Here is a 27,492-nt window from a genome sequence, read left to right as displayed (position 1 = left end):
GGCAAATTTAACTGTCTTCCTTAAGATCACAAACTGAGAAGGAATTGGTACTAATAACAGGGAGAATCAGGGCATATGTTATAGTTCTGGCTTTGGCTGCTAGTTGCATGTCACCTTCAGTACAAAAGTCTGTACTAAATATTTAAAATGAGGGGTTAGATCAAAGCAAATTCTTACAATAAAATAATAAAAATTATGCACATTACAATACAGAGCTAATGGCAGCGGCAAATGAATGTAGTAAATAGTCTCATGTATACATTAAGTATTCAAAAGGATGTGTTAATAACCACACACATGTAAAGCTTGCACTCCTCTAGTAACATACTAGAGCTATTAATTAAAAGTAGTTTAAGCCATTTTCATGTTATTAACTCTGTACAGCATGGATTTATTTACCTTTTTGTTCTAATTTAGATTATTTCGAACTGCAGGATAATACTAGTATTCCTTGGCATATCTATAGCTGAAATGGTTATCTGCTTACCAGCAATGAGGCAACATGAATCATGCACAAAAGAATAGAGTTTGGAATTTTTTAAGCATTGTATAATTTCAACAGAACTTTTATCATCATGTATATCATTTTTATCAACATACATCAGTTCTGCCATAAACTGCTGCTTTATGCACATTCATTTATCATACTTATATTGCTATTTTCTAACAGGTTGTTCATTTTAGCAGGAGACATACTGGACAATTTGCTGACTAAAAAAAACAAAACACACACACATACGCATATGCATGTGTCTGTTAGAAAAAATAATTCTTCTTAATGCCGAAAAAAAAATAATAGCTTGTATTGGGTCTGCTGGAGCAAAAGACAGTTGCTCTGATAGGCTCCAAAAGGAGTTAACTCCAGAAGTATAGATCCACACCTGAGAATGTCCAGCTGATGATAACTGTCTCCAATTGATCTGTTGTGTTGTGGCACAATCTCAAAGGGCAGCTTCCCAAATCCTCAGGTTGCGGATCATTCAGGGTAGGACTTCAACATAATCGTCCTCTTCAATTTCTGTAAAGAAATCAATATAAAAGGCTCTTATTGCAAATCATTCCTCTGTAAGACCACTGTAAACAGGATGGCATGTTGCTAGGCACATATTAATTCAATCTGGTTTCTCAGTATTCTCTCTGCTATGGCAGGCCAACATTTAGGTCCAATGTCCTATAGACTGGCTCCTCCAGACCACTTCCCATATGGAGGAGAAGTCTGCATTGTCTTTCCTGAACCAGCAAGCTCAGCATTTAAAAAGCTGTAGCCACGTAAGAACCATTCTTCATGAGAAAGTCAAATGTAAATCATCTGTAGTCAGTAAATGATATCAACAGCTCAGATTGCTGAGACTATAGCATAACACATCTTTTCTTTTCTAAATATTTCCAATAGGAAAGTCAACTAGGGGAGGAGAGCCTGAAAAACCCTCTTTCTCTCTTAGATCTTTTCAGATTTATTATTTTTTGAGAGCTCAAGGAAAGGGAGAAATTGAATGCTTAGGACTCTGTCTCCCACTGTGGAAACCTACTGTCTCTTCAAGTAGCCACCCTCAGACAAGCTCTTCCTGGGCTAGAAAACAATGGTCAAAATTGGCTAATGATGAGCACCATGACCCCAGTCCTGTGAGCTGTTCCACCGATCACACTGAAACACTCAATCCTGTACATGCCACCATGCCAGCTGCTGGTGCAACACAAGGGACCAGGCCAGGAAAATGATACAGTGCTTGCTTTAGGAAGCCTGCATTTTAGGGAGATGTCCGTCATGACATTAACCTGAGCTCTCCCTGTGAATATGTAACAAAGCAGTCTGAGGGGGAAGTTTGGACTGCTGTACAGTGAAATTTAAATTAAAATTGAATAGCAACAATTCAAAACTATTTTGATTATTTTTAAGAGCCCCTGTTTTTATGACAACAACAAACATTTTGATGGTTAAGGGAAAGTTTTGTTTTCCCCCCTGTGATTCCAGGCCAGGATGCTGTGCATCTCCTGGAAAAGTTGATGCTGCAGGACCAGACAATGAAATGTGTTTTACAGCTGATTTTTCCTAAAATTGTATCTATCGCTGCTGCAATATTTTCCATCTCCCTTGAACAGCAATGACAAGGTAGCATAAAACCTTTTTAGAGCAAACGCGGCATATCTGCCTTAGTGACAGAAGTGATAAAGTAATGTTGGAGAGAATAAAGAAATATCTTTGGTACTGTTTCTCCCAGCAAGGTTGTCATTGCATTGGCTCCTAAAGACACAACTTAGTGCATGAAGGGCTGTGGAGAGCTCAGTCTTTCCTATCATAAGTCTTCTTGACACAGGAGGCACCAGAGCTGTTGCACTGTTGCTGGGTACAAAGAAAGTAAGACAGGAGATATGACTGTAGCACAAGGAGGCTGGCACAGACGAGCTCATTTTATCTAGCATTAGTGTCAAGATATAAATCACACAGAAGATTAGATACCCCAAGAATGTTCTCTTTCATAATAACTGTACTTAATGAAAGAATTTCCTTTCCTCATGCGTGCTGTCACTTTGGCTGGTAGGTACACTTACTCTTTCAGACAGAGGCCCCAGAAGAGGATAGTTGAAGGTTCTTTTGCAGCTTGTGACCTGATGAATACTGCAGCTGAACAACATTCAGTGGCTTTTTTGTGGCAGAGATGCTGGCAAGTTACCACTAGTATCTCTACTCATTCTTCCCAAACTGAGGACGTAAAGGTGACCTGACTATAAATGATGGTATACCACTCCGTGAAAACCTCCATCTTTAACATATCTATTTGAATAATATTTCTGTCACGTAAGAACATTGTATCCTAATTTTATAACTGGGACTTTTGAACAGAAGTTAGCATATGATCACCATTAGTCTAGTTCCAAAGTTGTCTTCCTGAGCACTATATGCCCCTTATTTTCAGCATATTAACTTAGAAGACTACTGATGTTTTAACACAAATCACAATAAACCACAATAAGTTGGCAGGCATTTTTTCTCTCCTAGCATTCCAAAGATAAGTAAGTTAGATTTTGGTATCAAAATATCTTTCAATGGGGGCAGTAAAGGTAATGGACAGCCTCAAGCCTCACTGAAGTACAGGGGCCTGATACCTTTGAGGAACCACATCGGATAAAACTGGTCTTCAGCCTTCTCTAGCCTAGGACCATCAATACTCATGAAGGAGTGAGATACAGGCAGCATCATGCTTTGCCTTCTGTATCTCTTTCAATTTTAACTTGTTAATTTCTAGTGGATGAGGATATGTTGCCTGTGAGCTGGGAATGAGTGGTTTCCCATGAACAAATGAAAAATAGTACATGCAAACTAAATCTAAGCAAAAACGAGCCTTTTTTTTCCTCCACAGGAAAGGTTGTGAATACAATTTTTGGTTCTCAGTGACATTATTGTCAATATTGAAATTTACCATAAAATAAAACTTTCAGAAATATTAGCCTGGATTCAGGTTGTACATCAGTAAGATTGAAATGCTTTATTATGATTTTGACCTCACTTTGTACAACAGAATCAGTCTGGAACAAGGTCATTTTGAACTGAGAAATAAGAACGTGCAAAATGTTCCACCTTTATTGAAATACTCTTTTTCTCTTCTTCTTTCAAGAGAATATTTAATTGAAATTGCTGTATTTCTATAGAACAATCAGGTAGCAACATAATAGTATTTTCTGGCAGAGTCTTTGTTCAGCTGGAAAATTTTAATTGGCTGCAGTAGGGATGAGCTTTTTTAATAAAAATCTTTATATGTCAAATCATTATTTCTTCAAACAGAGGGCAGGTTGTACCAGCAAAAGTGCTTTCCTTCCCAAACTATCAGTAGAGATAGCTGATAGATTTCTGGTTACTGTATACCTTTGCATTGACTTCTGATGAAAGAGGGGAAAAAAAGAAAATAATCAAGATGCTATGTGATTCTGGTATTCACTCTTGTGATGTTCAAAGCCAGCGCATGCTAACAGCACCAAAGAAAGGAACCACCACTAGGAATCTGAATAAGAGCAAGGATTGCAGATTACAGGCACACCTCATTTTACTGAGCTTTGCTTTATTGTGCTTCGCAGTTATTGCGTCTTTGACAAATTGAAGGTTTGTGGCAACCCTGTGTCGAGCAAGTCTATCGGCGCCATTTTTCCAACAGCACGTGCTCACTTCGTGTCTCTGTGTCACGTTTTGGTAATTCTTGCAATATTTCAAACTTTTTCATTATTATTATATCTGTTATGGTGATCTGTGATCAGTGACCTTTGCTGTTACTATTGTAATTGTTTTGGGGTGCCACGACCCGCACCCATATAAGATGGCGAATTTAATTGATAAATGTTGTGTGTGTGCTGACTGCTCCACCGAGCAGTCAGATGGCCATTCCCCCGTCTCTCTCCCTCTCCTCGGGCCTCCCTATTCCCTGAGACACAACAATATTGAAATTAGGCCAATTAATAACCCTACAATGGCCTCTAAGTGTTCAAGTGAAAGGAAGAGTCACACGTCTCTCACTTTAAATCAAAAGCTAGACATGATGAAGCTTAGCAAGGAAGGCACGTCGCAAGCCGAGACAGGCCGAAAGCTTGGCCTCTTGCGCCAAACCGTTAGCCAAGTTGTGAATGCAAAGGAAAAGTCCTTGAAGGAAATTCAAAGTGCTACTCCAGTGAACACACAAATGATAAGAAAGCAAAATAGCCTTACTACTGATATGGAGAAAGTTTTAGTGGTCTGGACAGAAGATCAAACCAGACACAACAGTCCCTTAAGCCAAAGCCTCATTCAGAGCAAGGCCCTAACTCTCCTCAATTCTGTGAAGGCTGAGAGAGGTGAGGAAGCTGCAGAAGAAAAGGTTGAAGCTAGCAGAGGTTGGTTCATGAGGTTTAAGGAAAGAAGCTGTCTCCAGAACATCAAAGTGCCAGGTGAGGCAGTAAGTGCTGATGTAGAAGCTGCAGCAAGTTATCCAGAAGATCTAGCTAAGAGAACTGATGAAGGTGGCTACACTAAACAACAGATTTTCAATGTAGATGAAACAGCCTTCTATTGGAAGCAGATGCCATCTAGGACTTTCGTAGCTGGAGAGGAGAAGTCAATGCCTGGCTTCAAAGGACAGGCTGATAGCAAGAGAACTAGAACTGACAGCAAGAGAAAACTAGAATTAGAAGCGGAGCCCGAAGATGTGACTGAATTGCTGCAATCTCATGATAAAACTGTAACTCATGAGGAGCTGCTTCTTATGGATGAGCAAAGAAAGTGGTTTCTTGAAATGGAATCTACTGCTGGTGAAGAACACGCTGTGAACATTGCTGAAATGACAACAAAGGATTTAGAATAGTACATAAACTTAGTTGATAAAGCGGCAGCAGGGTTTGAGAGGACTGACTCCAATTTTGAAAGAAGCTCTCTTGTGGGTAAAATGCTATCAAACAGCATCACATGCTACAGAGAAATCCTTTGTCAAAGGAAGAGTCAATCGATGCAGCAAACTTCATTGCTGTCTTTTTTTAAGAAATTGCCACAGCCACCCCAACCTTCAGCAACCACCACCCTGATCAGTCAGCAGCCATCAACATTGAGGCAAGACCCTCCATCAGCAAAAAGATTATGACTCGCTGAAGGCTCAGATGATGGTTAGCATTTTTTAGCAATAAAGTATTTTTTAATTAAGGTACGTACATTGTTTTTTTAGACATAATAGCATTGCACACTTAATAGACTACAGTATAGTGTAAACATAACTTTTATATGCACTGGGAAACCAAAAAATTCGTGCAACTTGCTTTATTGCGATATTTGCTTTATTGCGATGGTCTGGAACTGAACCCACAATATCTCCGAGCTATGCCTGTATTTAACTCTTTCCCCTATGCAAGTTTGGCTGAACCTCTCTTTTCCCTGTCTCTCTTTTTACCAAGTAACATTGTTTTCAATCAGTTTCCATGTACCAGCTTTCTGCGGTGCTGGCACCTGTTCCAGGAGCTTTAGTACCATGACACTAGCTGTAAGCTTTATTAGCAGTCTCAGAAAGGCTCAGTTTACAACTATTCTCCTACTCTGACATATGAATCAATATAGAACCTGTGAGGACTGATAAAAGAGGAAGCTGAAGGAAGAGAGAAGAAAGGATGTTGAACTTTTGTCCATGAAAGCTGTGCTCAGAGGATTTATAACTGTTCACCACAGACCTCTAAAAAAAAGACAGAGACCAAACTATATTTCTCACCATCATAAACATCATCTGTGGCTGACTTGAACCTCGAGCTTCTTTGTGGGGGCTTCCGTTTCTTGACTGGGTAGCGAAGGTTTGTTACTAGTCCTTGGTTTGGCTTTTCGTAGGTGTATATTAAATCCTTTAAAGTTCTGAAGGTCCTCTCTGGAACACCTTCAGAAGTCTGTGAGGATGGAAGAAGAAAGTTTGTTTGCAGTTGTATTTCACAGGAGGTCTCCTAAGTGAGAGGAACTGTACATAGCTTATCATTTACCAAGGGACTGTTTTCTAAGCAGATTTGTTGATGGAATGTTGTACTACTCTTAAAACAGTAGGGACACCCATTTGGTGGTGTGGTTATGGCACTAAGTGTAACCTCCCTCACCATCCCAGTCCAAGTGCACTGCAGCCAGGAGGAAGCTGTTTAATGCTCCCTGCCTTCATTGGGATCACAAGCTTCACACTCTAGCAGGAACAAATTTTACCTCCTTCAGTCCTCTAACCACTGTCTGTAACCAACCCCTTATTGCTTTGCAGGCCTGGCTGCATCTCAGATGCTCTCGGTTCCTCCCTTCAGGAATCCCTGACCAGGGATCTAGGACTAACCACCTACTTAAAGCACAATTCTTTTTATTTATCAGTTCAAACATCAGAGAGAGATTTTGGTCAACTGCAGTCCATGTCTTGGAGAATTTCACCCTTCATCACAAGACAAACTTGTTTTTCTCTTAAGTTGCAAAAGAACAGAACCACTTGCTGTCTTTCCAGAAGCCAGGGAACTCATGATGCCCAGGTAAATGTCTCATTTCCTGCATCTGTCCTTCAAGACTTGGTCTGTGCCACAGAAAGGTTTTCTGATGTTGCTGTCCTGGTAAACCACCTGAACACAGATGCAGTCCAGGACAAAAAAAAAAAAAAAAAAAAAAAAGACTCCTTCCTTAAAATACTCAAATGTTGATGAGGGTAATTAAAATAGGTTCGATATGTATTCTGGAGCCTTAAACAATACAAAGTTGTTAGGAATCATATCTCTATCTGATATCAATGAGCTGACCAAAGTTTCTTTTGCAAGCCTAGGTCTGAGTCCCTCAAACTGTCTTTCCCCAAACTGTTCCATGCAATTCAAGCTATTTTTTTTTTCCTGCAGAGGATACCGGATACCCATCCACCACCGCCAGTTCTAGGCAGTATGGTATGTGTTATCAGTCTTGTGACTATTTCTTCCTTATGGTTGCAAATATTTTAAGTAGTACATCAGCTTAAACTATTGACTCAGATATGCACTGAAGCAGTCCATTACAGCAGAGTTTAAAAGGGTGAAAACATTACAAGCTTCCTTCCCATTTTAGAACATGAGTTTGGAGATAATACATTTAATTCCCACTTAAAATACTGATTTCAAACAACTATGAGACAAGAGGAAACCAAAGGTTTTACAAAACTGCTTTTTAACGTGGTTTTACAGAGCCACACTAAACTGCCTCCACAGGGCATATCTTGAGTAATCTGTACAGAGGTTCTCGCAACACTGATACTTTAGGACAGTGACGGACAATAAGCACATTAATCAGCTCGTATTGCAGTGAGGGTCCTACTTCCAATACTAGTCATTAAAAGTGAACAGGGATTTGGTTTCACTTCATTTGCTATCTGGCACAAGAAATTTCTGTTGTCGTTGTTTTTATGCATCCTTTATCTTCCATTCGGCTCTGCATAGACTGGATGCCGCAGCCTCTAGAAAGTTCATGGCTGTGTCTGCCCTGAAAAAACAAACAATGCCCCCTACCCCATCAATATATTATTTCAAGATATTATTTTGGTAAGCCAAAACAATCTGGCTTTAAAATCTTGAAGAACAGAGCTTTCTCTCATATTCTTGGCAGAACCCTGTAAGGATAACTGGTTTATGAAAAAACTGAAAGTGTTTGAGTTATTAGCTGCTGAAAGGCACAGCAGCAAAATCCAGAAGAGTGTCTATAATCCAAAATAGGTTATTTTTTGTCAATAAATCATTCAATTATTCATGGAAAATGATGCTTTTCATGTTCAGTCCAAAGCATTAATAAACAAGAGTTACCACTGTATGACAGCTTGGTGTCTTGTTTATGAAGTGAGTTTGGTGGCCTCATTCCACTTAAATGCTACTTAATTGTTGACAGTCCTGTTGGCTATCCTACTACAAGCAAAGGAGTGATCCAGCATTTTGAAGTATCCTCTCACCTTGCCTCTAGATTAAAGCTTTGTTTGTGTAGGGATTTGACTGATGGAGTCTACTCTGATGCTTATTCCAGCAACGAGCAGCATTATTTGGGGTTGTCACTTCAGTTGCCTCAGAATCACACAGATCTATAGATAGATGTTTTAATCAAAAAGATCATTCCAATATTCAGAAGCCCCTACAAGATGTTGGGTGCAGTGGCAGAGCTTTCCCCCCCAAAAAAAGCCAATTAGATAAAGGAGCAGGTAATGAAAGGGATAGCTGTTTTCAGTGGTATCAAAAAGAAATGGTCAAACCAGAAAATACTTGGTCAACAAATAAGGTTATAAGGGATTTATGCAGAGATAATAGTTACTTCTGAGCTCGTATGCAACAATAAGTATGACATTAAATAGTCAAGAATTGAGTAGGGTAAAAATCAAACTTGGAAATATTTTCTATGGTAATGTGTTCATGTATATTTATTTATTTTTAACCAGGAAAATGTTTTTTAGCACGATCTTTATAGATGAAATGAGAGTTACTTACCTGTATTCTAAAATACCCTTGGTGTTCCCTGAAGATACGATAAGTGTAGATGAGTTCTTGAAAGCTGTGAAAAACAGTTTCATACATTATGCTTTTTATCGGCTCTCAGACTACTGCAGCTACCATAGACTGTTACAGCTGTACCTGACAGTAAGGTTTGATTCTTGTTTGTTTGGTTGGTTTTTACAGCAAACTGCAATACAGTGAAAGACTGAAGCTGAAGAAACAAATCTCAAGGAATGCCTAATGCTAAATACCATCAATTACATACCAGAACTTCACTTGTAAAAATAGCTATGTTAGAAAATACCTGGAAATTTAATTACTCAGTGGGACACTTACAAAGCAAAGTCAATGTCAACTTTACAGCCTAATTTAACAAAAATGAACACTCACCAGCTCTTTAAATGTATCCAAACAGATATTTTCCACTAAGAGCATACAAACTGTACCAAAAGACATTTTATAATTGTTTTTCAAGACTGCCATGAAATAAGGTCATTTTGAACTTTGAGTGTGCCTTCATTTTTCCATTTTATTCATGTATTAGAGCCTTCAAAATACTTCAGATTCTATTAGTCATATGTTTATTTGACTATTTGCTAAAATTAATTATATGTGTTTTTTCCTTAAGCCTCAGAAACCCAAATATTCCTTTATCATACCTACCTCAGATCTAATCCTCTGTACACCACTGTTCAGACCTGTTTAACTTTGGCCCAAATGCACGGCTCTCTTTTTTTGCCCTGAAGAGTTAGGACAGGTATGGTAGACATAGCTAAGAGTGCTGTGTTCAGTCTGCAGCCATTGCACTTTGCTTAGCGCAGATGCTGGTCAACCATATTCAGCTAGCTTATGGACCTCCACATCAGCTAACTGCCTGAGCATTTCTCCAGTTTCTTAGGTGCGTCTCCTGTGCTACATTCTGTACTACTACAGCTGCAATAAAATAGTCCTGGTAAGGCAGAGCAATGAAAATGCTTCAGGTTTATACACCTAGAAGAGGGCTGGATGTCACTGAGAATTTGTATTACTTGTTCTGAGATAGTAAGAAAACACAAAGGAAGAGTCTAGGACTCCACTGTGAGGTGTCGTGTAAAAGACAGAAGAGAGTTCTTGCTCCCGTAGGATGCTTAAGTCCTTGCTCACCATCAGCAGAGTTGCTTCACTACACTGGAAACCACTTTGTGAAAATCTCAGCATGGGAATAAACTGCAGGCAAAGGGGTGACACATGTATCATCAAACTGCAGAATCTCCATCAGTGGTGAAGAAAGGGGAGTCACAGCTTAGCCCACCCTCAGACTCCAAATTGGGTTCTGGTAACCATCAGACCGTCTTTTCACGCTGTAAACAGTGCTAACATGTACCTCTACTTCAAAAATTGTTATACCATTGCTTCTATCTCTACAGTTTAACTAAAACATTTGTTAATGCACAAGCTAAAGTCAAATACACTGCCTCCTCATAACACTGAAAACCCACAGAGGCTAGCAGGAGTCAAACTGGAAGTCGTATGCTTTTCCGTATGTCTGCCCAGAACATTGTAGACAGATAAACACGTCTGCAAGCTACCACATGGCCGTTCTGCTTTGCCAAAAAAAAAGCAAATAAGCAAGCAAGAATGAAAAAAAGCAAGCAAACAAGCAAGCAAGCAAGCAAGCAAGCACCTGCCATAGTGCGGCACCAAGCTTAAGCTTTATGTTAGCACAGAGTGTAGCCAGAGCAGCCTTGCATCTGCTCACAACATACTGTGCGGATGTGCCCTCTGTTGTTTAAGTAGTTCAAACTCATTACACACACCTAAGTATCCCTTCAATTCCTCATCAACCACTATTTCATAAGAGGCCAGTAGCCTTCCTCCCATGTCAGGGACAAATATTTTCCTTTCTTCTCCATGCCCCACAGGGTCTGTTTGTCCCCACTTGCTACTTCTCTCCTTTTCGCTCTATTTCCCTCTCATACCGTAGTTCTCCTTTCTTCTGTCCACAAACCCATAGCACAGCATTTCTCCCTCCCTTTTTCTCCCTTCTCTTCTGATTTGCACCAAAAGCCATGATGTTTTGATTATTGATACAGAACATTTCCTGATATTTTTGAACTAATTAGACGTGAGTGTTAAAAAACTTTCATGTCAAGCTCAAACACAAGCACCCTCAAGAAGAGTGTGAAACATCATGTGGTCAGACAAAAAATGACTCAGAACAGACTTACTGTTTTATAAACTTTGAACACATTAGGAACAGATCTATTATATATGAAAAGTGTAAAACAGGCATCTTGGAAGGAAAGTAAAAGTGCTATTCCCTATAGGACAAGAAAAACAAAATTTTAACCTCAGTGATTAAAATTAAGGATTATAAGTAGTAATTTTCTATGCTCGGCTTGTTCACAGACTTGTCAAATGAATTTGGACAGGACGTTATAGCTTTCTGTCTCAATTTATCTTCTTGCTACAGATAAACTTCCATACAAGCACAAGGCCAACCTTTCATTAAACAGTCATAAAGCACATGGAGAAGGAACTGTTTCATATCTTACCACGAGGTGTTTTTAGTGCCTAAATAGCGCTAAAATGCTACTTACTCATTATTATGGATGCAATAACTGTCAGCTTTGAGTGAGGTTCTTATCACCGTATTTTGTCAGGCTAAGCTATTTTCTCTGGGCTCCCTTTATTGTCTGCGGAGAGACACCAGCATCAGCAGAGAACGATTCATCCATCCTCTGTTTTATAAATTGTCTTTTGCAAACACCATCCTCCACTACAAACTATAAAGAAAGCCTAAGGCAACCAGCATTGATGGAAAACACATGCACACATATTTTGAATCTTTTAATACTGGGGAAGAACTGTCAATGGTAGGAAAGTTGAAATCTTGTCTTTGCATCTATTTTAAAACTTATTAAAAAGTTTAATATTAGAGTACTTACAAAACACACAGACACAAGGCTCCTGCTATGCTTTCACTCTCTCGTATTAAATAGCTACCATTCTTTCCTTTCTTGGTCAGCAGTTCTTCACAAGTTCTTCTTGTTATCTTTCCATGAAAAAATGGGAACTCCATGGACAAATTAAACCAAAGTCTCTTGTCTTTCAAACCAATTCCAGGTCAGAAGCCTGGCATTAGAAGACTTACTCCAAATGCAGGTATCTAGAGATAATTGAAGGTGGAGGTGCTAAGTACATACATGAGTTCATCTATGTTGTTATTACTGACCTTTCTGTAAGACAGTCAGCTAACAGTCTGTACTAAAAGCTTGTGAATGCAGATAAGGAAGGAAAGGGGAAATGGTTGCCTCCACTGGTCAGAGTCCACATCAGAAAGGAAGAGTCTTTTTTCACATTGTAACAACAGCGTTGACATTTAAAGTTGCTCAAAGTCTTACACATAGGGATCTTGATCATTAATTTGAAAAAAATGCCACTTGTTTCATTCCTTTTCTTGTCAGGTTCACCTTCTAACACAGGGTTTTTTATGGGGGTAGGGAGGGGGAGGATAGATTTACTTATTTTTCAAGTTTCAGCAAAAGTTAGTCAGCAATATTTGAGAATGAGATTTTTCAAAACAGGGCATTCTCCCCCCCCCTTTATTTTTAAAGTACAGTTATTTTATCAAGAAGTCTGTTGTCTCTGTGCCATGATGTGAAAATGTAGCAGGAAGGAGAAGGGGATCAGATAGTGCCTTTTGCCACCCCTGGGAAAATACTGTCAGTTCAAGAAGGCCAGATACAACCATGTGTAAAACTGTTGCTCCCTGATGGAGGAAATGCTGTCCAACTCCCTTCAAGGGAGATGCTCTCCCAGCCATTTAAAACTTTCCCTGTTGGAAGTGGAGGATCAGAAGAGGAGCATGCAGACATAGGGAAGCAGGAGATAAGAACTGGGCTGGGCAGTGTTTGTGAAGGGAAGGAAACTGAGGGAGGATCTAAAGATGTGGGGTAAGCTGTGAATCGGATGGTGAAATTGAAAAGAAAACAAGCACTGATAGAGCAGAGTGATTGGGGTTAGGGTTCCGGAGGAAAAAGACAGGGGCAGAGATGGCAGGAGAGACAGAGTCCTCAAAAGAGGGGGGATGGATTTGGGACCGCTGCAGTACAGCTCACTTCTGAGGCCAAAACGAAGACCAGCATCATGAGCATTGGCATGGGTCTTCCTGATTTCAAAACCTGCTGTTTGCACCTTAACCTCCCAGCTCTGATACCTAGAACCAAATCTCCCTGAACTACAAAGTTGTCATGAAGTTTCATGATTTCCCTGTTGCCAAACAGTGCCAGTGACATCCCCCGGCCCAAGGCCAATGACCCCCTGCAAATTCAGTTCACCCAGATGGTGACATCTGGCACCACTGTTGCTGCTTACCCCATTAGTTCCAGGGACACTGGGCTGATGTGGTGCCACTCCAGGAACCAGTCTTGCTGATGATCCACACAGAAGCCAAGGAAATGCCAAAAGATTATATTTGGGTATCTTTTGCCTTCTTTTTCACAAATCCTTCCCCATTTAGGAAAAGCTCCACTAAACCTGCAATGGCAAGTACTCAGCAGTTAGGGAATGCCAGAGTTGTAGCATGCTGCCAGTAAAATCTTAATTCTCCTCCCTTTGTGAAAATGCAATATAATAAAGGATCTGCTGCGATGGTCAAGAAAGTCAATTATATGACTGTATTATTTTTCCATATGAAATCTGCCTCACTTAAGCTACAGCCTGGACTGTGCTACATGAACAAATTAAGGTTGTATAGGGGAGGAGGAAATGGTTTACAGGAACTCTATATTTTTTGTTTAGAATTAAGAGATGAATTTTAGAAAAATAAAATGAATGTTTGCAATGTCCTGAACAGTCTAGTGATGAAACTATAGAAAGTTCCAAAAAAGACTTTGCAATTCTCTCTTTAAACAGAGTTCAGCAAAGGTGTATAACTACACAAGAATTATAGTACAGAAATGAAGTGTGAGACACTGTGACCACTGGCATCCTGGCCACAGAGTGGGAAAAACATCCTGTGGAAGAAAGCATGTAAATAATCACTAAATTAAAAGCAGCAGCATAACACTAGCCAGCAAGGATGGCTATATTTAGGTTGCACATCTAGCTGTAACTTGCATGTATCTTACCCTGACAACTTCCTACACACAAAAATCATATATTAACATATGTGCTTTTAATTGCAAGTTAATCTTGTATCATACTAACAGCGTATTCAGATGACATCTTAGATAAATCAGGTATAAAGCAAATAGATATGGCTTTGTGACAAAGAACTTCGGGAGCTAGAAAAAAGATTCATCTAAAAGAGAAACTCCTAGAAATGGCAGGTCTGAAGGGAAGCGAAAGCTGATTTGCACTGTAGTAATAACAGATTACCATAAATTACCAGCAGTATTCATAGATTACCAATAAAACAACTCCCCACCTCCAAAGGGATAGCAAGAGTGGGGAGAAAATGATCCCTCCTCACCTTGCAAGTGTTCTTAACAGCATGTGGTAAAGATTCTTCATGTTCAAATACAGCTGTATTTTCCTACAGATGATAAAAACTGTTTGGGGCTTTTGTCTATACCTCTTATAAATAAAAAGTTTCTGTGAGGCAGTTTAAGGTGAGTGACTCAGCCAGAAGCCCAGCTCTGAGACGGAACAGCAGCAGCTGCTTAATGCTGCCCTGCTTCAGGCAAGCTCTCTCTCCTCCAAATTGAAAGGAAAGCATATAGAAAACAGCAGCAAACTTCTCTTTCAGGAATGTAATGACTACATGTTCTTCACAGTTTTCTCTGAAGACCCCATTAGCTGGGAACAGAAACAAAATAGAAGCAAATTCAGTAGATCTTGCAGGCTTAAATCTCAAATTTATGCAAATGGAAATGGCAGCCAAGTATCATCTCCTGACTATTTAGTAGAGTGCTCCTCTGATGACAAGAAACCCATGAGAAAGTACTTCAAGAGAAATGAGGGTTGGGGGTTCCTTTCAGCAGCAGCCACCATCTACAGCCTGACCACCTTCCTCCTCAGCAATATTAGGAGCAGTAAGTTCATCCGTGCTCTGCCCTTGCCTTTTCCTTCCCATGGCAGATGCAATATTGGCAGCCAATCCTTAAGTCAGCACATTTCAGTTTTGTCTGTGCTGCTCAGAAGCTTTGAAGTAGCTTCAGGAAAGATATGATGAGATTTGGGACTACACCAAGACCCAAGCAGAGGACATTTGACAAGGGGAAGTGGAGAGGAGGATTTGGGTGGAGGAAACTCACCAGTGGCAGGAAGTGCAATAGGAAGAGAACGTGTGGAAAGCTGATTCTGTGGGGAGCAGCAGCAGCAGCAGCAAAAACCTGGTGGGGGGTGGGAGGGACAGAAATGCAGGGAATGAAACAGCAATGGGAAGGATCCTGAAAAACCATTGAAAGGGGAGAAGCAATGGACCTCAAAAAAAGTGAAAAGATGCTGAAGTAGAATTGGAATATAAAGGAGAGGTTAAATCAAGGGACTTTGATGAGAATGAATTTATCAGAGAGACCTTGCAATGATTTCAAGAGGCACAGCAGGATGAGAAATTTTGGAACAGCAGTTGGGCACTTCAGTGGAGGGAAGGGCTAATAGTGTAGTAGTATAATGGCTAAGGGTTATCAGGAACTTAATGAAAAGTATTTTCATTTTCATTTCTATAGTGTTTGTAGGACTAAAAATAGAAGGGAATAAGTGGACAGGAGTTTGAGAATATTAAGAAGAAACATTTGAAGAGGGAAGACTCAGGTTAGAGGGAGAAAGGAGTTAGCCTGTAGTAAAATAGTTCAGTACTCTGAATAGAGAAAGCTTTTAAGAAGAATGAAATAAGGACAGCAAACCAGTCAAAACTGAGAGAAGGCATTAGTATAAATAAAAGGCACTGGAATGAACACCAATGATTAGTAGACTTGGTAATAAATAACTGAATGTAGTGAAAGATAGTAGCAATCAGCCATGATCACTGATACATGTAATCTCCTTGCTTATTTCAAGATCTGGGAAGCATTCAATACAGTACCGATATCGCACAGTATCAGAGCAACGGTACTTACACAGATGAAAATGACAAATTTTGAGCTTGGTATTCAACTGTGGATGCTTATATTGATGATATTCTGCTCAGTCTTCTTGGTTTCCAAGCCTGAAGCCACCTGAACCAAATCATCTCTAAAATTCTGTGAGTGGGATTTGTGTGCCTAAAAGAGTTCCTGCTGCCATTGTAGACATCCTAGGACATCTGAGATAGATAGCCACACAGCGCTGGCAGATATGACACTGGACTTACATGGGGACACCTGTGCCCTTCTGGAGTGGCAGCTAGAGAGCAGTCAGAATACCTACGGCACCTGAAGTGGCACTAGATGGTGATGAATTAATCCCATAGTGTCTAAGGAAGCCGACTCCTAAACCTGCTTGTTAGAGAATTAGTTTCTGCCCTGCATGCAGAAAATTGAAGGTGAAACCACAAACTTCTTTTCAAGAGGAAGTACAATGAACACAACAGCTCTCTCTTCTGAGGATGGTTTGCGTTTCTCACTATATTTATGCACCTATTTAGCTATTCCCCACCACAGAAATGAGCATTTTCTGCTGTCCTTTTTAGAAACACTTCAGTTTTGATTTCCAGGAGAAAAAGAAATTCCATTTAAGCACAGCACAGAGTCAGAATCTGGGACCACAAGATTTTCTTAGTGGCATGCAGTTGCATAATCAGCTTTGTTAAACTTTAAAGACAACTCAGATTTTGCAATCATCACAGTAGGTTCCTGTTAGGAAGGGAAGGAATTTCCTTTGCCACTAGTCAGGTGGTCTACTTTGTGCAATACACTCAATTTGTTCGGGAGCATGGTCCCATTTCTGATGTACTTCTTTTGGTTGGAGGCAGGGGCAATGATGTGTTTGACATGGCAAGATTAAAGCTTTGCTCTGGTTAATCTAAGAACATTGTTTCAAAAATCTTTGCTATTAGGAAGCGTAATTAGATGGAGAAGGAAGTGTTGTGCTGAGGTTGAGCTTATTCATATATTTTCTGTTCCTTTTGAGGTTTCCAGTATGATCCTTTTACATTATGATACTCATCCGTAGAATTCAAGCAGATCTGAGATTAGGAGGCTGGCTTAGAAGGAAAAATCATAGAAACGTACAACAGAAAAGTCTGGGATGGAGAAAGAGAGGTTATATACACACCATCTGATCTATCACTGCCTAAACCACAAACATGCTTCACTGACCAGATGTAGATACTCTGCATTGTATCTTGCACGTATACATATATATATGCTTTGCTCTGGCACTGGTGGGCTAGTCCAGGACAAAAATGCAAGGCTCAGGCAAAGACAAGACAGGACTTTCAGGCTACAGCCTAGGATACACGCTGATGGAAGCTGAAGCCAGAGGGAGATGTTCTTGTCAGCCACCACACAACACTGAATCTTTACAGTGCGTGCAGGGGTCCTGTAACAGCATATCTCCCTGGGCCAAATTTAGCTGTAAACTCAGGCCAAGTATTTTCCTAACAAGTACTTCTGGCTTAACAAATTTAACGAGTATTTCTGGCTTACACAACCCTGCGTAACCAGGCTACCACCCCAGCTGAGTCTGAGGAGTGGTCAGCAATAAGAGCTGAAGATATTAACTGTAATGAAATCTGTGCATATTTCAGTTTATGGGCCAGGGAAACACACAAAGAGAGCAACACTTGGGTTTCCTCACCCCTGTTCACTAACAAAATTTTCTAGACTGTCTGAGAGGGTCTCGTTTGAATAGGAGAAAACTGAAAGGGGTGTTACCTGCATGACAGGAGCAGAGTCTTTCTCAGCAAATTCAGGATACTGCTTGGCGTAATAACTTCTGTGCATCCAGACTAGAGCCTGGGCTTCTGCTCAGGGCGGAGGAGTCCTTTCTAGGAAGTCGTTGGATTCCTGGCCAGCAAAAATCGCAGTGGGGGAGCTTGTTCTCATTTCTTGCCTACAGCTAGTTCTCAAATTGGCTGTGCTTACAGTGATATAGTTTGAAGCTACTCTAATTCATGCTGAGGACTGTTTGTGACATTAGGAGCTTTTTGTTGCAGAGGCAAAAGACTGAGAACTGTTCCAAGCTCTGTGCAATTTGTGACAAATGGCCCAGGAAGATAATGGCAGTGATGTCCCAAAACAGTACTATGCTGAGTTGTGAATATGGCAATCCGCTGTATGGACTGTCTTGTCAGAGGGCAGGGAAAGGTGCGAGAGAGGCACAGCCAGCTGGGTTCCTCAGTGCCTGTAATGGGGCTTGAGCAATTGAGGCAGTCATGCCCAGCTGAGGCTGTGGGCATTGTCAGTCAAATTTTAGCTACATCAAACCAATCTGTGGCTGTTGCGAATCTGCTCTTAAAGTCATTTCACTCTGCTTCAAAATAGGACTAGGGGTTTTTCCATCATCCACTGAAAGAGATTTCAGAGTCCCTAGGCAGCCTCCCACAGTGATTAACCAGCCTTTTAGATGTTAGACAAAGGGGAAAAAGCTAAGTTATTTTTCCTGCGAGAGTGCCTCTTGGCCTACTCTCAGCTCCATATGGAAAAAAACAACCAAATTATCCCTCCCTAGCAATCTCTTACATTTAAAAACACTTATATCCTCCAGTCAGTCTTCTCTTTTCTTAACTAAATACCATCACTTCCTTCAGCCCATCCTTGCAAGTCATGCTTTCTAACCCTGAATTTGTTCTCTTTGCTTTTCTCTGACCACATGTGTATTTAGCTACTACATCTCTAAATTTGATGCCTATAACTGAGCAAGTCTTTTGACTGGGAGAGCAAAATAGTTAGCTACTATTCATTACATAGAACAGCCATTAATGGGGCACATCATGGTTGACTAACTCTAATTCATTTCTGCCATACTGCTGCCTTTATCATGTTCAGTTTTTCCTTCTGTTAGTATAAAACTTAATGGGAAATTTTTGTAGTAACACCTCAATACATCAAGAACATTTTGAGCTTTGATTCTACTACCTATACAGGCTGCAGCTCTAACACAGCAAAGCTCTTAATAATGATCCTTGTAAGAAAGGGAAAGCTGAGGAAGCACTAGGTTGACTGACAACGTGAGAAGTTGAGCGGTCAGAGAATGATCTAGGTGTGTGTTTAACCCCGATCAAAGATGCAGTCAAAAGAAGCTTGAAAGAAAGCCAGTGCACTTGAAAACTGCCAAAGTTGTGAATAAAACAGGAAGCTGAAGGGCCATTTGTAGCTTGACCAGATAACACACAGATGACACAAGATATGAAAACAGAAAGAAAGCTGAGTTCTAGCCAAGTCTCCTGCAAATTTGAGTTCTTGTTGAGTTATGTTTATAGGCAGTCAAAATACTCTCACTTGCTGTACAAAGTGAACCTATAAAAGCTGGTGCTCTAGTAACAAAATTACATTTAATTTTGCCATATTCACAACTGTAGCATGATGTAGACAGCTCTACACCAGTTTGTGCTTTGACAGTGTACTGTACCTGAGGTCTGCAAAGTTTTTTTTGTGCGTGTGTGTGGTATTTATTGATGGGCAACACTTATTTGAGACCGAAAGGAAATAGTTATGGTGTAAATTCAAGAAGAATATGTGACTGGTGTATCTATTACTTATGGATTGCAGTTAGAGCAATAATAATTCGCAAGGCTCCAGAATTTTTACGTTTGCTTTTTACAGTTGCTTGCCAGTCAAATGTAAATGGATGAAAAAGTAAAAGGATGAAAAGCTCGATTTATAACCCTCTTTACAGATTGTCTGATTTTTAAAATACAAGTTAATTGAAAGTGATCCTCCTTTGGGACCAGACTCTTTTCAGTGGTGGCCAGCGACAGGACGCGAGGCAATGGGCGCAAACTGAAACACAGACAATTCCATCTGAACATGAGGAAAAACTTTTTCACTGTGAGGGTGACAGAGCACTGGAACAGGTTGCCCAGAGAGGTGGTGGAGTCTCCTTCTCTGGAGATATTCAAAATCCGCCTGGACGCACTATCCTGTGCAACGTGCTCTGGGTGAGTCTGCTTGAGCAGGGGGGTTGGACTAGATGATCTCCAGAGGTCCCTTCCAACCTCAGCGATTCTGTGATTCAAAATGAAAACTTCTCTTTGCTAAAATTAGAATTAAAAATTATAGAATCAAGTAATTAAAAAAAGTTACACAACTGTAAAATATATGAATATGTATAAGCATATGTAGTTTTGTTTGTCCAGAAACTATGCAGAATTTTGCTCAAAAATTCAGTTGCAAGATAGAGTCATAAAATAGCATTTTCCTTTTTACCTAGCAGCCCAGTGGTAAGGGTTCTCAATGACCCGTATTCAATTTCTCCCTGAAATTATATTTCCAATTTTTGCATTTAGGTTAATACACTTTTTGCAAAAAAAAAAAAAAAAAAAAAGCCCAAAAAACAGAAAAACTGAGAGAGGAGAAAAATGTTTTTTCATTGACATAAGAGTTTTCAATGGTTTTAAACTGAAGAAACTGGTGGCGTAGACTGGTCCCTCAAAAAGACCATGGGGCCTCCTGAGAGACTTAGGCCAGCCAGGGGAGAACAGACACTCGAGGGATGGGGAATCCCGCCTACACTGGAGCACTTCAGCTGTGCAGCAAAGGCAGAGAAGCAAATCAGCCTGACCTGAAACACATCCAGGTGTTACAGATTTAAGCAGTAAAAAAATCCACCAAAATTCCTGTTTTAGACTTTAGTGAAACCCCATTTCCACCAGAAAAATGATTCCTTGAAGTTCATTCAATCCATCCTAAATAGCTCAGATCTTTGTAATAAGTACCCTTAGACCTATTTTTAGCAATCTAAACTAGTGTGACAACATAGCCTTCAAGACCCAGAAAGCACAGTCTCCAGCTTCATTTTCACAAAAGCAACTCCCTCCCCCCGCTTGATGGTCCTTATTTATGTTAACTGAATAATCAGCTCTTGACTTAGACATTTGCAATCAAGGGTCTCAATCACTCACAAAACAGTTCATGAAATGAAGTAAGAACTCAGTTCACATCACAGTGTCCTAAATGTACTGCCTTCCTGTTAAGAAAGGTGCAACTAAAACTGTGAGAGGTGACAGAACACATTTACAGTTGATCGCGTCTCTATACTCCCGCTACATATTTTGCCCCAAATAACTTCACTATAAAAGTCTCTTTTGTAGCTTCTGCCTTACTATCTGAACACAAGAGTCTGACTGTCTAGTGGTCTGTCATCCTTCAACAGTGACATCCTGTCCTGCCTTCTCCCTTCCCAGTTTCCACTGAGAACTGAAATTGAGGTTCTTAGTGGAAACAGTACTGTTTACTCTTATTTATATTCTCCTAGTCAGCAAATTGCCCCTGTCCTGACCAGACCACTGCATACCTGGCAACTATAGCTTGCCTCTTTGGAAGAAAATCTTGTCTTAGTGTGCTGATGCTTGTGCTTACAAGATAAGTTCATACAGAGCCTTGGCTTGAATGCATATCTTCAAGCAAGGCAAATAGCCATGAATCCCCATACAGGCTTTTACTTGTGGGTGTCAGCTGGACTGAGCTAAATCTAAAGCAAGAACTAAAGTCATAGACATCCTGAAAGAAAGGGGTCTAAACATTAGGTTTGCATGACTCTACAGTAGAATTTGTGGGACATATCAGAAGAACAAGAGTGCACTTGTCAAAAGCAAAGAAAACTTAAGAACTATCCACCTAGGTTTAAACCATCTATATATCTCACCTCCAACAGTAGCAGATATGTAGAAAGTGAAAGAAGTAGAGCACTTTTGTACAAAAGAGGATAAAAACTGTGGAAGGACAGCTAGGATAAGAAAAGGTTCTTATCTGTGAAGATGGGTAGGAAAGGACATGCCCCAGAGTTGGTAGACAGAAAGAATTAGCAAAATTTAGGTGAAGTCTGAATATAGGAGCCTAGAGATGCCCCATTGGTGTCCGTTTTATTGCACTCTGTGATGGAGAAGATGAGGGAAGGAATGCTGTAGGGAAGGCTGGATTGATGGTCAGATATTCCAGAGAATACATCAGGCATTTTAGTTTAGACAGAAAAGTTTAAATTATGAAGATCGTCAGCAAGTTGTTAACAACTTGTAGATGCTTTTGTGGCTGCAGCTAAAATAAGTTAGAAACAGAAACCTCAGTCAGAATTTGCTAGGATTCCTCAAAAAAGCTAGAAAGCAATGAAGAGACTCACTCAAGTTAAGTGCTACAGAAGTATTCTGAGGAGTAAAAAGAAACCCAGGAGACATGGAATCACTGAAACTAAAGGACAAAAAGCTTTCAAGAATCGTGTGCTTTATGATATTGGAAGGGTCTGGCAGGTTAAGAAGAATGAAGATGGAATATTGCTCCTCAGCTCTTACAAACTTTAGAAAGAACAGTTTAAACAGCAAATCACCAGGTAAAAGGGATGGGATTGAGAATTCCACACAATGCATCTGATCAGCTTAGAGATAGGCAAAAGGAACATGTAATGAGGAGGATGCAGAAGGAACCATAAGTGACATCATGGAAGGAGTCCTTAAAAATGAAAGACACAAACCGTGGAAAGAGCAACAGCTGAGTTAAAAGAGTAAGCTACAATCATGCAACACATCAGTGGATAAGGTAAGCCACAGGTGAAGGGAAGGGTGGAGGGTGAGCCACAGATGGGGAAAAAGGAAGGGAACCAGGAGAAAAAGGGTGGGTGAGTGGGACAAAACCCAAATCTTTCCTTAAAACAGAATCAAATGCTGAAGAGAATAATATAAAGGGGAACATATATAAAAGACACTTTAACCATACCTTATTTAAAGACGTATGAACGGGCATTGATCATATATGAAGTAATGCAACAGAGTAGTATGAAGAGTTAGAACTATGACTTTCATATAAGCATAATCCATGAACTAAACTGCAAAACTGTATTTTTATGCTATTTACCTGGGAAGCCACCTCCACTTCTCGGTGAAGAGCATTCTCCCAAACTCCTACCTGTTATTCTATTAGCTTTTGTTTATTTTGCAAAGAATTAGATTACTGTTTAGGAAACTAGATCAACTAGTTTACCTCTTTGGCCAAAATCAGCTCTGTGAGATCTACAAGCTACTTAATGCCCCCTTGTTCTTTTGGGCACCTTTTTTTTTTTTTTTTTTGAACATATCACTCAGTCACCATTTAGTATGGGCATTACAGCATGCTTGGTTTTGAACCACTGAAACAGGCAGGGTCATTTTTTCTGCCATTTGATTTGTAAAGTGGAGGAGAAAAAAAGGACTTAAACTACAGCAGCATGGCTACAACTCACCAGCTCTTACTGATGGAGTTCTCAGTTCTGATTCATTTTGACTCCCTTTGGCAGATAAAGCCTCCTGCTGCTACTGTTGCTACTATGAAATTAATATTCAAACCCAAATGCTCCATCTCACAGCATGAAAGCTGTGTGAAACGATTCCCTGACTTGGTGCCTCTGAAAATAACTGTTGCACTGGTTAAATGAATTATGAACATGGAAGCAGGAATGAAAATTAGCAGCATGAAAATTTCCATTTTCCTTTGGAAATCCAGGAGTTTATCCATAAAGCTTACTTAACTCCTATAGAGGAGAAAAGGATAAGAATATATAACACATAAAGACTGCTATAACCTACATATGGAGATGTGCTGCATTAAAAAGTGGCACAACCACCTTACTACGCAATTTCTGATGGGGACCCTGGCCACCATCCACAGCCTGGCCTGGCTCGACTCACTGGGGGCTGCAGGACGGGGTGCAGGTCAGCAAGGCTCTGCCCTGCTGGTCGGTTTACCCTGCTGGGCTCCCAGCTCCCCCATCTAGGCTGCAGGCAAACTGGATATGAACTTTAAAACCTGATAAACTGAACCGGCAAACTTCAAACCTATCCAGAGATCCAGTCGAAAGGGCTAAGAAAGCTAAGTGGACCATCTGGATTAACAGCAAAACCAGCTTTTACAAACAGGTCTCCTTGCAAATTTGAAGATCATTAGTCTCAAACTAAAAAGCTATTTTTAACAGAGCTATCAGCAAGCTATCAAGTAGATCTTGTTTCTTGTACAACCTCTAAGAGAGCCCAGTTAGACCCTTCAGCTCCACAGCCCTAGCTCTTTGCTACATGCTGTGCATTTTGTTTTAGCTTGGAATTGTCTTGACTACTGAAAAATAAGGAAGGCCTGTCATGCTGATTTTTCACATTGACGTGATTCAACAAATCGCCCTGTCAAACTAAAAGGAGCACCATAGGTTTCCTCAAGATCTTTCATAAAATAACATCTTGCTCGGCTTGTTACAGACAGTACACTACCATTACCTTTAACACTGGGCAAACAGCAGGTAAACTTTGGCTGCTTGAATGGCTTTAGGAAAGTACTCAAATGTTAAACTTTAAAACTCAGAAACATGCAAGAAATTCCTCTCGTAGGGGGAATGATACCAGATTTCTGTTTAATGTTACAGAATTCCTCCAGTTGTTTATTTTGAACAATGACTAAATTACATATAGAAACTAAGAAGGCACCAACGAGGTAGCGGATGTAAAACAACGAAGCAAAGAGGCCTCCTGCCTGTATCCTGTAAGCAAAACACCTATATCTATACCCATGTGAAGACGGAATGGGAGCTTCCTGCCACCCTAAGCCTAGTCCTGCGAAGGGAGATGAGAGAGGGGCCGGGCACCCCCACGGCGCTGCTTGGGGCCAGCCTGGGGGTGGCACCCTGGGGCTGCACAGAGACGGCGTGAATGAAGAGTAGAGGTGTGCCCCTTACCAAGGGCTTCCTTCGGCTCCCAAACCCCCAATGGCCCCAGCATAGCTGCGCTACCAGCTCTCTCGGGAGGGATCGAGGCTTCCTGCGCGTGGCGGTCACCAGGAGACCCCGGCTGTGGCTCTCTGTGCAGGACAGCAATCCTGGGTCAGCTGCGGTAGCCAGCAAGAGGTAAAGAGAAGACAAAAGGAACATTTTCACTAAACCAAAACTGAGCAGCGAGGTCAGGCCGTGACAGCTAACTGCCCTGACCGCACTCTTCACAGGAGCAACAGCAACGCCTCCCCCAGGGGAGGAGTGCTTTCTGCAAGAGGTGCAGGATGCACCCGCTGGAGACCCAGGGTCCATCACAGGCCCAGTGCTGCCTGCCTGGATTTTTCTGCAACCCACACACTATTTTACAGTTATTGTTGAGTTGGCCAATCTCCATTTACACTCTACCAAAAAAAACAAAAAAACCCCAACGAGTTCAAACTTGCAAGGCATCCAAAGAAAACCATGCGTATGTCTTCAAACATCTAGCGTTAAGTAACAAACTGGGGAGGGAGGGGGCTATCATCGCAGGTTTGAAATAGCTTTACAGAGACTGAGCGGGGCAAAGAGCACAGGACTGGCAGCTCGCCCCTGAAGCTGCTGCCTGAGTCCTGACTTCCCTTCACAGCTGCAGGCAAAATGATTTAAACGGACAATTCTCAGGCCTCAACAAAGTCAGATTAGTTTCTTGTCATTACAGGACATTAATCTCTTGAGTTAAAAAAAAAAAAAAGTATTACTGTTCGCCGTTGCTCATCCCAGATTGTTTGTCTCGATCTGTCTGGCAAGTGGCTTTTGCCAAGCATTTGTTCCTGCAGATTAAGGAGCAGGAGTATTGGCCCCCAGTCCCTGGCTCTGCTGTCTGCCTCCAGCATTCGCTTCCTTGGAATAGCTATGAAGTGACGTGCCTGAAAACAGCATGTTGGCCAACACCAAGCAGACATGTTTCCTGATATAACTCTTACTGAGAAGGCTAGAAAATCAAGTCACTTCCTGTCTGAGCCTCCCCCCCCCCCCCCGATGCATACAGCAGGGGAAAGCATATGCCAGCTACATTAGCCTGGGAGTTCAAAGGGATCGTATTGCAAGTGCACAGGGCCCTCTACAATTGCAATGTGTTTTTAAACCGCTGCAATTCAGGTGTGAAAATATTTCAGGGGTTGGGTTTGCTTGCACATCCTTTCTCTGGTTGCAAGTCTTCTTTGCATTTTTGCACTTTACATTAAAAAACCCACAAAACAAAGGGAAGTGATGGCTCCATATTCAAAATCGAGTAACAATAATAATAACAAAGAAAACACTCTTTCAGTGAAGCACTGTTCTCAAGCAGTAGTATATTAAACATAAGTATGCTATCCAAAGACTTCTCTGTTCCTCTAAAATCAGATTTGAAAGCTGTTCAAAATCTCTCTGCAGTCTCTAGATGGCACTGTGACTCTTTATAGAAGATTAATCTAAAATGAGCAACCCCGTTAAAGAAAGTGTTTGCATTGCCAATTGGGTAAGAATTCACAGCTGCCAAGTGACTAGCTTCCTGTTCTTTATATATCAGAGGTGTAATAATAGCTTTATTTATAGTGCTTAATTACTTCTTGGGTCACAACGCAAGCTTATGCTTTGCAAGATAGCCTCTCAAGGTTGTTCACAGTTGACACTGCAAATATAGCCAGCCAGGTATTGTTATGCTTATATGTTCTTTTCTTTTTACTTATAAAGTGAATTAGCTAATTAGGGTCTCACTAGACTAGCATTGAATCTCTGTGCTCTTAGCATGTGGTATCTATAGCCAGCTTGTTGTGTCAAATATAAACACTTACTAAAGGGTTAATTAGCAGTTCACAATTGTTGGGTATGTGTGTGATCAATCAGTGTTAGTGAATTCACTGCCCCTCATCATCTTGCTAAAGGTGTGGAGGAACATATTATCCAGTGCCCTAAATCAGTAGAGATATTATTTTTTCTGCTTCCAGAGCAGAAAAGGAAAGTCTTTTAAAAAGCACTAAAAAAGGAACCAACTTTCCAGTCTACCTGAGTGTTTGTAATTGCCACTTACAGAAATACTAATATAAAAGTAGGTAGTGAGTGATTCACAAACTGCAAACAAGTTCAAGATCATAAGGGTCTTGTATATTATCAGAGAGACTGGTAATTAGTCACTTGATTTACATTGCTAAAAGTCTATAACATTTTTTCCTCAGTGGAAAGCAAAATGATGGTTGTCATTCAGACAGAAGATCAGGCTTAGCATTTCTGGATACTTATTCTGTGTGTTTGGGCTGCAGTTGGACATCAGCTCTAAAAATGTTATAGAATTTGGGGAAAGAAGAATACGGTTTTCTACAGAAAAGCTTAATCTGTTCCAATCCACCCAGAAGACTAATGCATTATATAATCCTCTCTCATTTGTAACAAGTATTTATAAAAGTGGTATGCATTATCATTATATGGGCTTATATAGCACACTACATTTCAACAGGAGATATAGACAAACATTATGATGAACACTCAACAGTAGGAATAAACTTACCTAGTAAAAATGACAAAATCGTTTAAGCTCTGAATTCACATACAAAGATTCCTAAGCTTTATTGCCAGTTCTGCCACTGACTATGTGGCTGCAAATCTGTTTATCTTTCCCAGCTTTAAATCAGATGTTTCTGGTTTGCACAAAGATGATTCACTGCTGTGAAATCAAGGAGAAGCCTAATTCAAGCTCACAGTGCTACACCTGAGGTGTCTGCAAGACTTGGTGTTTGTGATTTC

At 40.5% G+C, this 27,492-nt stretch overlaps 1 protein-coding gene across 1 annotated transcript; it reads right to left on the bottom strand.

Moving 5' to 3' along the window:
- Positions 1 to 522: 522 nt before the first annotated feature.
- On the bottom strand, positions 523 to 12,168 carry SH2D1B (SH2 domain containing 1B). The gene is made up of 4 exons (XM_013950068.2): positions 11,877 to 12,168; positions 8,944 to 9,007; positions 6,213 to 6,381; positions 523 to 1,018 (listed from the first exon to the last, which is right to left on the bottom strand). Exons 1-4 carry the CDS (start codon positions 12,008 to 12,010, stop codon positions 981 to 983), a joined length of 405 nt encoding a protein of 134 aa, XP_013805522.1. The 5' UTR covers positions 12,011 to 12,168; the 3' UTR covers positions 523 to 980.
- Positions 12,169 to 27,492: the final 15,324 nt, after the last annotated feature.

This window comes from Apteryx mantelli, chromosome 1 (genome assembly GCF_036417845.1).
Source record: "Apteryx mantelli isolate bAptMan1 chromosome 1, bAptMan1.hap1, whole genome shotgun sequence".
In the NCBI taxonomy this organism is placed as follows: Eukaryota; Metazoa; Chordata; class Aves; order Apterygiformes; family Apterygidae; genus Apteryx; species Apteryx mantelli.
Note: the sequence above shows the minus strand (reverse complement) of the source record. Positions and strands in the feature narration are given on the sequence as shown.

What these genes read in the sequence shown, in the direction of transcription:
- SH2D1B (XM_013950068.2), bottom strand. Translation starts at nt 12,010, where the DNA reads ATGGAGTTCCCATTTTTTCATGGAAAGATAACAAGAAGAACTTGTGAA. An exon ending in GCCTTGTGTCTGTGTGTTTT is followed by an intron (nt 9,008 to 11,876) that starts GTAAGTACTCTA and finishes TGTTTTTCACAG; the next exon opens with CTTTCAAGAACTCATCTACA. An exon ending in AAGGGTATTTTAGAATACAG is followed by an intron (nt 6,382 to 8,943) that starts GTAAGTAACTCT and finishes CCATCCTCACAG; the next exon opens with ACTTCTGAAGGTGTTCCAGA.